Source organism: Myxocyprinus asiaticus, chromosome 2 (assembly GCF_019703515.2).
Source record: "Myxocyprinus asiaticus isolate MX2 ecotype Aquarium Trade chromosome 2, UBuf_Myxa_2, whole genome shotgun sequence".
NCBI lineage: Eukaryota > Metazoa > Chordata > Actinopteri > Cypriniformes > Catostomidae > Myxocyprinus > Myxocyprinus asiaticus.
In genome coordinates, this window is record NC_059345.1 from 15,653,309 (window position 1) to 15,668,047 (window position 14,739).

The 14,739-nt window shown below is 36.5% G+C and overlaps 2 protein-coding genes across 4 annotated transcripts in view; one reads left to right on the top strand and one right to left on the bottom strand.

The window, feature by feature from the left end:
• Window positions 1-14,739, bottom strand: part of sdhaf2 (succinate dehydrogenase complex assembly factor 2) — a 487,549-nt gene that overhangs the window by 430,083 nt on the left and 42,727 nt on the right. The gene's annotated exons all lie outside the window — the stretch shown is intronic.
• furina (furin (paired basic amino acid cleaving enzyme) a) overlaps window positions 1-14,739 on the top strand; it is a 134,355-nt gene that overhangs the window by 71,486 nt on the left and 48,130 nt on the right. For all 3 annotated transcript variants that reach the window (XM_051715232.1, XM_051715240.1, XM_051715250.1), the window contains exons 4-6: window positions 7,706-7,801; window positions 11,955-12,083; window positions 12,170-12,246. In XM_051715232.1, coding sequence (XP_051571192.1) covers window positions 7,706-7,801; window positions 11,955-12,083; window positions 12,170-12,246 — 302 coding nt within the window. The remainder of the gene's footprint in view (window positions 1-7,705; window positions 7,802-11,954; window positions 12,084-12,169; window positions 12,247-14,739) is intronic.

A 14,739-nucleotide genomic window follows, 5' to 3' on the forward strand; every position in this document is an offset into this window, starting at 1 on the left:
TATACTTCACCCAGGACGCGTACACGTGTACATGACGCGTGACACAAATCTCGTCATCAGCAGAGTGTTCCAGCACTGAACGCGCATAGCCTGATTTTTACTAACCGCGTGTCTTTAAATGTGCAGAATGCGCATGCGCCTGGAATTATTTGCACTTAATAGTGGGTCTACAAGGTGGCAACACTCGCATTTGAGCTGTTGCTGTCACGGAGATGTGCTAGAAGGTGTAATCACATCTAAACATCAGGAGACAAAGGTTTAAACAACAACAGTGGATGTGCACGTCAAAAATGTGTGTGTGAGGAGGTCAGGAGATACCTGCATTTATATAACTTGAGTCTAAATGACTATAAAGACATCTTTATGGGTCTAAACTCCTGAATAGAAATAGTCTGGCATCTCTTAGTGGTTGTAGCACACATGCGGCAACCACCTGTGTATGCGCGCACAGTTATATGGAGTATACTTGACCGGTATCATGCTCGCATTTGACAGGCTCGTGTTCGACTGTATGCAGATGCTGAGCATTCGCATCAAAATAGAAGTATACCTAGGGCTTTACCTGTGTTTTTTTTTCTTTCAACAATGCGATTTTGACCAGGTGCGACTTATATTCAGGTGCGACTTTATTTCCAGAAAATACGGTATTTAAACATGACCCAAAATTCTGATTAATACAGGTATATTCCAGATCTTAATTAATACAGGTCATTTGCATAACACCTACATAATCAGTATATGACCAAATTCTGATCAATATCAGAATATTATTTTCTGATTAATATCAGAATTCACTTTTGCTTATGTCACCTCAAAAATCAACTCATTGAAAATTACTTCAGGTGTTAATCAGGTGGAGAAAACACATGGTTAAACTTGCAGATGCGTTAAGTTTTTGCTTTTGGCCAGGGTTTGGTCATCCTGCCTCGCTCTCAGCAGGTCCCAATGGCATTTCCGCTGACTGCCCTGCTCCACTTCCTGTTGTTAAATTCTTTTGCTCTCTTCGCCCCCTGGAATTGAGGATACTTTGAAACACGTCTTACATTAAACAACAACTAGCTAATTTTAGCATATTTGGAATTATAACTCTATTGTAACTATTTAGTCTTGTGTGTTTGTGTGTGTGTGTGTGTGTGTGTGTTGTGTGTGTATGTATATATATATATATATATATATATATATATATATATATATATATATATATATATATAATTTTTTATTTATTTATTTATTTTGTTGCATGAATCCATTTTGTAAGACAGCAATTGAGAACATTCTTAGTTATGTCATATCACAAGTATCTTAAATGACAAGAAATTAAAGTTGATGTCTAGAATTTGGCTGCCAAAGTTCTTGCTGCACTCCATGAGCTAAGTAAGAATGCACACTAGTCTTGATGGCTTTTTTTTTTTTTTGCAAATAGGAACCCAGAAAATGTTTAAGATATTCCAGGTTCCTGTCATCCGGACTCATTTATAATGGAGATTTTATCAACGCTTTCTGTTCTGTATCATTCAGTTCATCTCCATAGCTCCAAAAATCAATTTCCCTTTGCTAAGCCCTCTTGGCAGCATTCATATACTCTTTAAAACACATTTCCCTTAAGTCAAACGTCAGATCAATCTTAGACATAGCAGTATGAATCATGAGGATATTTGTTTAAAAATGCATTGTCTAGCATGGAATCAAACCACTTCTGATTGAAAACAAAGTAATTGCTCTAATTGGACTTCATATCAGATGAGATCAATCTTTAGACCTTAGAAACGCTTATGTGTGCTACATTTATAATTACTGTATTACTTTTGGTAATTAATCAGCAAGACAAAAATGTCTCTCCCCAATAATTGCCAAACAGACAGCCTCGGATTTGAGGTCAGCACTATGCTTGAAGTTTTTGTGCATTGTCATTGGTCTGAATTCCACTGATAACATTAGTGGTTTTGAGGTTGACCTGAACTTGCATGAGTTCAAAAAGATCTGACCACAGAGACTAAAAATGTTGATTGCAAAATGTAAGTCTTAATCAGAAAGAGATGCTTTTTTTAAAGTCTCGTTTGGGTCAGATCAAAAGCTTTGGAATATACCCTTATATTTTTATTTCATTGAACTTGATAGGTCTAAAAAAAAAAAAAAAAAAAAAAAATGTAAGATTGTCTGGATAAAGCTCACACAAATCAACCAAAGTGGAGATATTAATATTTGTGTAGTTAAAAAAAAAAAAAAAAAAGGCACACACATAGTATTTAAGAGATTAACAAAACCACATATTCCATTAACAACTTATTTAGTTTACGAAGTTAAACATAAAGAACCTCTGAAAACATGACCTAAACTTTGAACAGTAGTCAGTACACAAATGATTAGTTAATTGTTAATGAACCCATCTGGAGAAAGCAGTTATACTGCATGTTAGTACGATCCTCTGTTCTCTCTCTCTCTTGATTACATTGTTAGTTCTTGTGATTATTGCTTGTCCGAGGATTAAAAACGGAGAAGGAAGCACCTGAACCATATCAACCTAGGAATATAATAAAAAACCCTCAAAACACCTTGGCAACCACATTGCTAGCATTGTGGTGGTGAGTTTTGCATAAACAAATACCAAATTGTCTTCATAATTTAAATCTTGTTTTATGATTGTGTATGTGGAGAATGAACTGTGAAAAGCAATGTGATGAAAAAATGATTTAATATTCAAGTTCAGCTATTTTTTAGACTGTTAATCTCGTCAACAACATTACTGCCGAAAATTTTAATGAAGAGACGAAAAAGATGCCTTTTGATACTGTTGATGAAAATATGATGAGAAAAATTAATAATGACAAATATTATCTGTGCACAAACAGAAGGTGAAAAATCAAGAGAAAAATTTATTTTTAGAAGAAGAAACATCTAGAAATAATTTATTGTTCTAATCCAATAACCTAGTATGTTGAGTATTTCCCACATCAGCTGCGTGAACAGAAAGAGCTGAACACTGGAAAGTGAAACTGATCACCTCACTCAAACGCATCCTATTTATACATGAGATTAATCACTATATCCACAACAAATATGTAATATTACAACTTACATCTGCACAGACAGTGAAGCAAATGAACATGTGAACTTGAACTAAATTACGTTCTAGTCCGAATGCGTAACTTGCATTGTGAATATGCTTTTTTTCAGTATATACAAGCTACACGCAATGCAATATCCTAAACTGGCTAAAACATAGAAAATTAATAACATTCTCTAATGCATGTAGAATTCGAAATACAGTAGCTTGAAAAGTAGCTAATACTGTATTTTATTTATTTATTGGTTTATTTGTATTGGGACAGTACAAAAACATGATTTCAGCACAAAAATTAATATGTATTGTACATAGATATTATAGCACATCTCAGGTCCCTAGATAGACTTTTTTCATTCAAAACTACATCAAACAAGCAATATAAACTAATCATAATAAATAAATGGCTAAATAAATACTAAGGTTGCTCCCACCCCTGGTGACATAAAGTATAAAATATTAGACCTAAAAATTCATTGAGAATTAAAAATTAGTATAGCTCTGGTTTCTTTTAAATTAGCGCTTAACCAATATTATGAAAGATTTTATGTCTGTTATTGGTTTTATTTCAGAGGGTAGCATGTTCCAGAGTTGGGAACCCTTCACAGAAAAGTTGTCCTGTGATAGTCAACCCTACAGTTACCATTCGCTGTGCTCCTTGTTGTTCTACTACCATCCTATCTATTTAGCAATTTACATAATACCTGTGGGGCTTTATTTTGGATACATTTATATACCAATTATATTTAGGACAAATAATTAAAAAAAAAATTAAACTAAGAATATATATATTTTTTAAATATTGCAATGATGCACATGATTTGGTTTATTGTCCATGATTTTTAAAGCCTGTTTGTAAAGTGACATTATGTGATTTACTGTGGATTCACTTGTTTGAGTCCAAACTGTAATGCAATATGACACATGAGACAGTATATTTCAGTATATTCAGTATATTCCTTTCAGGCTATACAGGGCTCGACATTATGCATTGTCATGTGCTTGATTGATCATTCACTTGTCAGAGTAAAAAAATTACTTGTCCAGAGAAAAAAACAAAAGAAAGGACATAAGAAAAAAAAAAGAAAAGCCTCCAACGTCATTATTTACACCTAAGAACCATTAAAAACACAGTGTAGAAAGACGGTAAATCATTACTAATCCTCAAGCCTGTGTGAATTTCTCTCTTCTGAGGAACACAAAATTAGAGTTTTGGCAGAATGTTAGTCACAGTCACTTTTCACTATTGAGACTGAAACTAACATTCTCCTTAACATCTCCTTTTGAGTTCCACAGAAGATAGAAAGTCAGACGGCTTTGGAACAACATGAAAGCGAGTAATGATGACAGAATATTTGGTAACACTTAACAATAAGGTTCATTAACATTAGATATTGCATTATTTATCATGAACTAACACTAAACAGTATTTTACAGCAATTATCAATCTTAGTTAATGTTAGTTACAAAAAAGAAATTGTTCATTGTTAGTTCATAGAGCATGAACTAATGTTAACATATACAACTTTTTATTTTAATGTATGAAAATGTATGAATATACTGTATGTTGGAATTAACATTAACCAAGATCAATAAATGATATAAAAGTGGTGTTTATTGTTAGTTCATGTTAACTGATGTGGTTAACTAACATTAACAAATGGAAGCTTTTTGTAAAGTGTTACCCAATTTTCATTTTTGAGTAAATCATCTCTTTGAGAGTACAAGTCAATTCTCACGAGTTGCATTAAAAACCGCTGTTTAATATTGACAGAATGCATTGCAAATGTTAACAGATAAAATCCTGAGAGAACCTTACTGTTTTCATTGTGTGTAATTAATGTTATAGTGTTAGTATTATTATAATATATATTTTTATACTTATTAATATTGACTGATTCACATGGCAGAGAAATGCCTCGGATACATACATTAGATGGAGCTCTAGAAAGATGAGAGATGTAACGGGTCTTCAGGATTATGCATAAGTCTGTTTTAAGCATTTCTCTTCACTCTACAGACGGTATCATTACACAAAAGCATTTTTGCAGTTTCTTGCTGTTTTATAAGGGAGCGCCATGATGTGACGAGTCAAAATTAGATCTTTCCAATGTTGCACGCTTGCGATGAAGACAGGTTTGTTGATTATAAACAGGAGCAATAGTTTTATCGCATCGCTCACTTAGAGAGACGTGGTACAACACCCTTCGCATGTCCAATTAACAGGTTTATATACCCGTTTATATACTGTATGTAAAATCTAAAGTTCAGTAGATACGTGAGAGTGAGAGAGGGCGACGCCGTTAGAGGGAATTCCCCGCATTTTGAAAGTGAAACATGCAGGAACGATTAAAATTGTGCTCAGTCCCCTCAATCCTGCGCTATTGAGCTAACATTAGTTATTGAGATTTTAATCAGACTACTTGTCTGGTCGGGCAATTAAAATTCTCTTTAACTTGCCCGTTCAAAATTTCCACTTGTCCCTGACAAGCGGATAAGCTTTAATGTCGAGCCCTGCTATAGCTCAGGGTTTCACAAGGACGGTTGTATTTTGTTGTATTATGTTTTAAACATGTTTAAATGAATAAATGTTAATACATTTTTCTAAATGTTTGAATATTTGAGTTTGGTCTGTTACAGTTTGACAAAGGTTTTTGTCAATTTGCACAAAATCATCAACTAAATTGTTATTTTCGTCTGTGAAACTGACATATGACATATTGACTAAATTTAAAGGACATTTTTCATCAAAAGACAAACTATGACTAAAATGTACAAATTAACTCCGTTTTTAGATTGTCACAGAGTGACATTGAAGGCCTGTGAGAGGTCGGCTTACTCAAATTGATGCACAGTCAAGTTAATGATGTGTCCTGGATGTTCAACAAGGCTGCAACCATCCATACTGGTCCATCATGCCTTGCCTGACCACCCCCTTTACTGTCCTGTCACATATCTGTCCATTTCATTCACTATTAAAGCTCATGCCAGAGAGTGAGCAGTGAGAACTGGCATGAGCAAAGCTGAGCTGTCAATCAAGTAATCTGCCACAGTCTTCATTTTCTAGTCACTTCCCTAGAGAAATGACTTCCCGTCTTTCAACAGGCCCTCACTTTCTTTGTGTTGAGAGGAGAAAGAGTGTGAGGAGACAGAGAACAGGACAGTGTTGTCCGTCAGTGCCTTCATCGAATGTTTCAGTTTGTAATAAATGTCCCTGGTCTTATTGTGCACAATCAGTGCATTGTATTCTAAAGAACAAAGATGTTTGTTTACTTAATAAATGTGCCTTGTCTTATTGTGCATGATTCATCAGTGCACATCATTTTAAAGAATAAAATAAATGTTAATCTTTCATCAAAATCTAATAACCCTCTTTCAAGGGGGCCTGGGTGGTAAAATACACTGGCTACCACCCCTGGAGTTCGCTAGTTTGCTAGTTCGAATCCCAGGGCGTGCTGAGTGACTCCAGCCAGGTCTCCTAAGCAACCAAATTGGCCCGGTTGCTAGGGAGGGTAGAGTCACATGGGGTAACCTCCTTGTGGTCGCTATAATCTGATTCGTTCTCGGTGGGGCGCATGGTGAATTGAGTGTGGTTGCCGCGGTGGATGGCGTGAAGCCTCCACACGCGCTATGTCTCCGTGGCAACGCGCTCAACAAGCCACGTGATAAGATGCGCAGGTTGACTGTCTCAGACGCGGAGGCAACTGGGATTCGTCCTCCGCCAACCGGACTGAGGCGAATCACTATGCGACCACGAGGACTTAGAGCGCATTGGGGAATTGGGCATTCCAAATTGGGAGAAAAAGGATAAAAAAATCCCCCCCCCCCCCCCCCCCAAAAAAAAGAAAAAAAAAAAAAAATTCAAACAACTAGCTCTGCAGACATAACCAAGGTTGTGGGGTGGCTAAAGTTATATTAAGCAATAACATTATAGCCCACTTTACACAGACTAATTCAATCTCAGTGGATAAAATCCACTACAGCCTAGGGCTGGGCAACGTAATGAATATTCATAATATATTTGCAATGATTTTGTTGGTGATATAAAATAAGGGAACATTGTGAATGCGATGATTATAATGCACTTTTAATTTGCCCATTAAGTTTCCTAAAAAACATGACTAGTTTTGAGACTCCTCCTTTGCACGCCACTTGACAGTATGAGGGCATTATTTTTTAATAGTGTCTTTGATTTAAACTTCAGTATTTTCCTTTTCAGTGAATCGTTTACGTCGTCACTCAATCAATTTTGTCATAATTTTTATGTAAGTTTTATTTTGTTTTGATTTTAAAATGTTTTAGTAAAATACATGTTAAGTATATATTGCTGTTTTTTGCTATGTATTGTTACATTGTAGAATATAATTGTTCCATTTGTTTATTTAGTGAAAAACAGTGTTGACAAAATGCCTTGATTTATTTTTATCTTGTTTTTTACTTTTACATATTGCATGCATGTTTTACTTTGTTTCAATGGCTGTTACCCATTTTAAGTCATTTTAGAGCAAGTATATAAATATTATACAAATATGTTAATGTTGCATTGACATTACATGAAAATTCTGGATCTGGAGAGCAGAATTGTCAGGAAACCTTGGAAACATACTTCCTTGATGTCTCTGACTGTTTGTTTGTTTTCTCAAGGTAATGTGGGCCGAACAGCAGGTGGTGAAACAAAGGAAGAAGAGGGACATTTACAATGAGCAAGCCGATCCAAAGTTTGCACAGCAGTGGTATTTGGTAAGTGAACAGCTCATCTGTTTGTGTGTTGTTTGGTAATACAACATTAATCAGCCACAACATTAAAACCACCTGCCTAATATTGTGTAGGTCCCCCTCGTGCTGCCAAAACAGCGCCAACCCGCATTTCAGAGTAGCATTCTGAGATGCTGTTCTTCTCAACACAATTGTACAGAGTGGTTATCTGAGTTACCGTAGACTTCGAACCAGTTTGGCCATTCTCTGTTGACCTCTCTCATCAACAAGGCCATCTGGCATGGGATATTTTTTTTTTTTTTTTTTTTTAAAGAATTAAAGCAAATGCTTTCAACTAAAAAGAGAGAAGAGAGAATTTTTTGCTTGGATTAAAAAAATGTTGCAGAGTAGATTAACAATAAAGTTAATAATTAAACCTTTAAAAAAAATTATTGATAAAGTTGTTTCATTGCAACGGACATGACAGTTCAATGTTCATGTCAGTTCGAACCAGTCTGGCCATTCTCCATTGACCTCTCTCATCAACAAAGCATTTCCGTCTGCAGAACTGCCGCTCACTGGATGTTTTTTTTTTTTTTTTTTCTGGCACCATTCAGAGTAAACTCTAGAGACTGATGTGTGTGAAAATCCCAGGAGATCAGCAGTTACAGAAATACTCAAAACCAACAATCACGCCACGGTAGAAATCACTGAGATCACATTTTTTCCCCATTTTGATGGTTGATGTGAACATTAACTGAAGCTCCTGACCCATATCTGCATGATTTTATGCATTTCACTGCTGCCACACGATTGGCTGATTAGATAATTGCATGAATAAGTAGGTGTACAGGTGTTCTCTATAAAGTGGTCAGTGAGTGTATATCGTTACTGACCAAAAATTTAAATAATATCACAATATAATTTTTAGGTACGATGTAAATGATTGTATTGAAACACTTCTAATGTTTACCTGCACAGATTTTCATTAATATGAATTCAGTTCAGGCCGATTGCAACTTCTGTTCAAATGTTTGAACCCTAAACTCTGCAATCAGATAAAAATATCTGTTTACATGTATCACAAATCCAAACATAAATTCTGCAAATACAATGAGCGCCATAAAAGCGAGAAAGCCACTAAGTTAGCTGATTAAAGAAGAATTTATATGTTTGCATTTCTCACAAATCTTAGAATGTGCCAGGAAAAGCTTTATTCTCATGTCACTAACTTTACTCATGCCTGAATTTCTAGGTATCTCTGTATGAGAGTACATCGCAAAGATTGAAGGGACAAAAGTGTCCCTTGTTTTGTAAATGTCGTAAACCAGTGCAGTCTAATATTGATTGTCTAGTTTCAGAAAGTACATTTGTTTGTACCTCGAGGATAAGGAAATAAACAAAAGGCAATTGAAATAATATGCACTTATTAAAGTTTAACGGCATTACTTATGACTTGGTTCATCCTCAATTCATGAGAATCTTGCTGTGGAATGGAAATTTATTGCTGTATTTTCTCCACAATGGATGCTTTTCGCCGAATTTTCAGGAAAAAACAATTAAATTATACTCTGAGCTACAGTCCATTCTCAACTGTTTTTTTCACTTGGGTAGTGTTATCAATCATGTTTACCAGTGCAGCGGGTAGAAGCAACTCAATAACATTTCCGTGGAATGGCACTCAGAGAAAGTTTTCAACACAATTGCATCAGTTGACCAAAGGTCATCAGCAGCAATTTATCAACCTCACCACCATTATTACTAGACCCTTTGAGTCAAGACTACATCATTTTGCCATTCTGCATATAGGCTTAAGAAATAAACTGTCAATGCTTGATTTGGAGTCCCTAAATAACCAGGAGACTGTATCATTTTGGGGTCATCTGACCTGACAGCACCTTAAGGACTGCAATTTCTCCCTCTAACCTCCCATGGAAAAAGTGTAGTGACGCAGTGACCAAGAGGAGAGTCAAAGAGCCATACTGTGAAATAAATTACATTTTCTACTCGAAAAAACTCAAGCTGCGGCGTTCACTTCAACACTGAAGTGTGACCCCTGTGGGGTGGTGAGAGGTCAGATCTCTATGGTCATACAGTTGGCGGGTGGATGGACAATCACCCTGGCAGCATTTCTGGCTCGGCTGTATGTCGGTTCTCATTTGGATGTGTTTCTCTTGCGTTAGTATGTATATGTGAAATCTCAGGAAGGATAGTACAGTAATGACTTAAAATCTGCATGGGAAATAAGATGAAGCCCAAACCAGGCTGTTAAACGAGAACCTGTGACCTGACTGATGCTGTCAAATTTCAAAACCTGACATGAAACCCTACTTTAAATCACTGTTTCATGTTCTTTTTATGTCCTCTCTGAGCTAGTAGACATACTGTAGACGCACAGATTCTGTGTGTTGTTGCGTTAAAATGAAAGCCATAACAATGAATGACCTACCACACACAGAGAAGATTCAGAACGTGACTACAGCAATAAAATCCAGGAACTGAGGATCTAAGGGTATGTGTAGGGGTATATGAATAGAGTAGGTCAGAGGGATAATGAAGGCCAAGGCCAAGAACAATTTTAAAGGTTTCTCTTATTGTTTACTCAGCCTCATGTTGTTCATGTAGCGTATTACACTACTGTGAATTAGCCTACAAACAAACATTCAAACACAGACTTCCTGGAGCGCTCAGCGCCAGACTTTCAAAATAAAAGCCTTAAGAAATTACAAATGAAATGTATTACCAATGTATAGTAAAATTATGATGATGATATTATTATTATTATAAATTACAATAAAAACTAATTGGGTTCCAAAAATTACTGTGTGATTGAAAAGTGGATTGATATACTAATAAAACTAAAATGAAATAAATAAAAAACTCACACAGAGAGAGAGAGGGATCTGAAACCATTTACAAGTCCAAATACAAGTTAAAATGTGTAAAGAGAACTGGGTTATTATCTATTGAAGACTGCTGCATCCTGCTGACTAGTTAACAATAAAGTTTTGCACGTGCTCTTATGAAATTGTTTTTTGTTTTACTATTTTATAATGCAATAATGTATTGTTAGAGGTTTTTGTTGCTTTACACAAAGAGTACTCCCAATCAGTTCAACACAGCAAATTATAGATGTCCTAAACTTTTGAAGCACACATCAGCTCTTTGGTCAAGTCTTCAGTCTGAAAAAAACTGCACACCTTTGTCCCGTACAAAACATGAAATCATGCCTAGCCAAGTACATGCCTTCAAAAACCTCTGTTTTGATTACTGTAATGCTCTGCAAATCTATTGCTGGATTGTATCAAATGTCTGCAGCTTGAGTTCTCATATACACCAAGCGGTTGGCCCTGTCTTGTATAATCTGCACCATTTACCCATCTCATCCTGTAATTCAAGTTATAATTCGGTAAAAATCTTCCCCTCCACTGTAGCTCTCAAATATGTTTTACACTTCCATATATACAAACTTGGTGCATCATGTTTGGCCAGGTACCTTAAAAGCTATCGTATGGTTTGAGACAAATTGTACTTAGAATATTTAAGTAGATTTGGTTCCTTTTGTAGACTTGAGAAAAAACAAACAAAAAAAAAAAACACATGACATGGTCTTGGAAAATGTCTCTAGAATTATCGTACAGATGTGGTTACTCTGCACCAGTTCAGCAAATTTTCCCTCCAGTGTGTTCATGTTTTTCTCTGTGATTTTGACTGAGTGAAGAAGAAATGAACCAGTAAATGATGTTGGTGTCAAAGTAGGTGGAGCAATGGCTCAAACCCCTCAATTACATGGACCAATGGCAGTAGAAAGGTGTTTAACAGTCGATACAAAGTTTTCCATAAAGTTCACAGTTCAAGGTTTCGCATAACCGCAACAACTAAAAAACTATTTTTGTTTTGTTTTATAGATTTTGTTCTAAATTAAATTACACCCATTCATTCTTCAATTTCACTATAAGTATATTGCTGCCTTTAAATTAGGGATGGAACGATACAATTTTTTCTCTTCTGATCCGACTCCGATACCTGAACTATCAGTATCGGCCGATCTGATACCAGTGTTGGTTTTTTTCCTTAATGAGTGAAGGATGGGTGAAACATAATAATCAGAGACCAAACGATTTTCAGTTAGCTAAGTAGTTAACAGGAGGGAAGTGGCATCTATGCTGATCTGTTCTTTGTCTTATGTTCCTTTTAGTACAATGAAGAGCATCGTGACCTCAACGTGAAAGAAGCGTGGAAGCAGGGCGTGACTGGACAAGGTGTCGTTGTGTCCATATTGGATGATGGGATTGAAAAAAACCACCCAGACCTAATTCAGAACTATGTGAGTTTGTGTATGCCATAACCTCTCAAAGATTTTAACATAAAACTATAAGAACCTTTCTCTTAATGCCCACCATATATTTCCAGGATCCAGATGCTAGCTATGACGTAAACGATGGCGATCCAGACCCTCAACCAAGATATACCCAACTCAATGATAACAGGTATGTATAAAATACTGTATATGCAGTGAACATGATTAACTTATTTCACTAATGGAATGAAACCAGTTTTTTGGCTAATGGAACAGACTTTCCATTCTGTAGTTCCAAACCTGTATGACTTTCTTTCGTGGAACACAAAAGGAGATGTTAGGCAGAATGTTAGCCTGTCACCATTCACTTTCATTGCAACTTTTCTCAATGCAATGAAAGTGAAGGGTGATCGATGTTAACATTTCACCTGAAATATCCTTTAGGGTCCCCTTTGCAAACTCCAGTGATTCATGTGCTGTTGCAATGTAAACTATTTGTTATTCCTGTCCTTGCCAGTACTGAATTTTGTGCCTAGACACGAAGCTGCTGGCATGAAACCAGCAGAAGCATGAATACTACTATACATTTACTGCTTAACTTAATGAGGCCTGAGGTTTTCCCCTGCAGAGTGGAGATGGTAACAGAAATATATAGAGAGAGTGTGATTAGTGTTATTGCCATACCCCATTTCTGTTAGTAATGAACTGCGTTTTCTAATGAGTTTTGCCTACTCAGTGAGCAAATAGTGCTGTCACATCTTTTTCGAAAAGAGTTTCTGCGATTTTGGGCTATGATGAGTTAATTATTAATTTGTTGCACCATTTACAAATTTAATGGTTTTGCACATGGTCACTCTTGGACAAAATGCCGTTTTACTATGTAAATGAGCTGGTATATAGATGCCTTCTCAACTAACACTGCAGATTTTCTGAATTGATTGTGTAAACTGCAAAACCTGCAAAGAATAATTGCCTGACATATAGTCTCGGCCTCAGGCGGCACGCCCACAGACCACCCACAGTCTGTTCTCTAACCGTCTGATGCACATAGCAAACAAAACTGTAAAAGGCTTTCTCGATCAACTCGGTGCAAATCTGATTGGCTTATTCAGTGGAACTTCTGTGAGTAGACGCACACAGGACGTTTTATCAGTCCGCCTGGAAGCCAAGTTGTGTTCACAAGGTTCCGCGTTCATAGAATGAGTGCTTTTGAGGACGAAATAATCACAGAATTTGTCCAAATTTGCCAGATTAGTGACATAAATTCTTTTAAAGGTATTCAAAGTTTCGTTTGAGACACAGAGCATAATGTAAAGCGGATATCCACGAGCAGAGCTGCATTTTCTTCTTTGTTTACTTAGTTGTGTATATGAAATTCTCTTTAATGAGGTTTCCTGTGCTGTATTTAAACACTCATTTTCTGTTATTCTCCCGTGTGTTTTCTGTGCAGTTGCTCGCTGAGACTCGTGCACCATTATATAAATAATTTTTTGGCATGATACATCTCTGATAACCCCCAACTTAACACACCATATTGACCAAACCTACTGTAATTAGATGCTTTACATGTCAGTTAGATGACTTTTCCTGTCTAAATGGGCGGTTCTTGGCCAATTGAAGCTGCTATAGAGCTACGCGAGACTACCTGACGAATTACTGCACAATCAGACACTGTAAGATGTAGGTCATCAAGTCATTGTACTGTTGGTTACTAGTAGGCACTCTTAAGGGGTCGCACACCTGACGCGTCTGGTGGACAACACGGCGTGTTCTAAAATAGTTTTTTTATGAATGTACGCCGCTCGCCATCTGTCAGTGGTACCTTTCTACAACCCCGGAGACTGTAGCACAGTAGAGCACTGACTGTACATAGTTTTCCATTAAATTCGACCCAGATCATTACCAAAGGACATAGATTATTTACTTGAGCCATGATTGGATGATACAAATAGCGTACACAATGTATTTTCAGTTACAAGTATGTCTTTTTGTGGTTTGACAGATTGAATGAAGCCTATGCAAGGCTACATATAGAGAAATTGCATAATAAACATTGACAATTTGCGCAGTTGCACTAGTTTCATACACTAACCTGCAAACTTTCAACGTCATTTTGCTCAATGTTGTAGTACAAAAACCTTAGTACTTTTTGTCTGTATGGTACCTAGACTCACAACTTTGGACTGCCACCTGCACTGCATCAACATACCTGCATCAACATAACAATACCTGTGCCTTGTCCTACCTGTGCAGTGCAGGTGGGGCTTCATGTCAGGTGTGCGACCGGCTTTACTCGACTTATGTATCCAACTACAGGCAGCTGTTAACATGCGCTTCAGTGTCTGCACACACATTTGTAATTGTTGCACAGTGTCACTGTGCATTTAAATAGCTAAATTCTTCTCAACTTTGTTACATCACCAAAGATCTTTGAGGCCTCAAATCCCCAACCTTCACTGATAATGAATGACTTTTCATTCACTTTTGAAAACCCTTTGACTGTCAGTCATAAATGACTCAATGAGGAATACCAGTAGATGCTTTGCAACACGTTGGTTGTCAAGCCTCCTCCACACTTCCTCTGATTCAGATTACACTTTGGTCCTTCTGACATTCACTTTTAGATTATATTTTTTGATTAAATCAATTTGAACTTAATTCTCTGAGACTACCCTTCAGGATT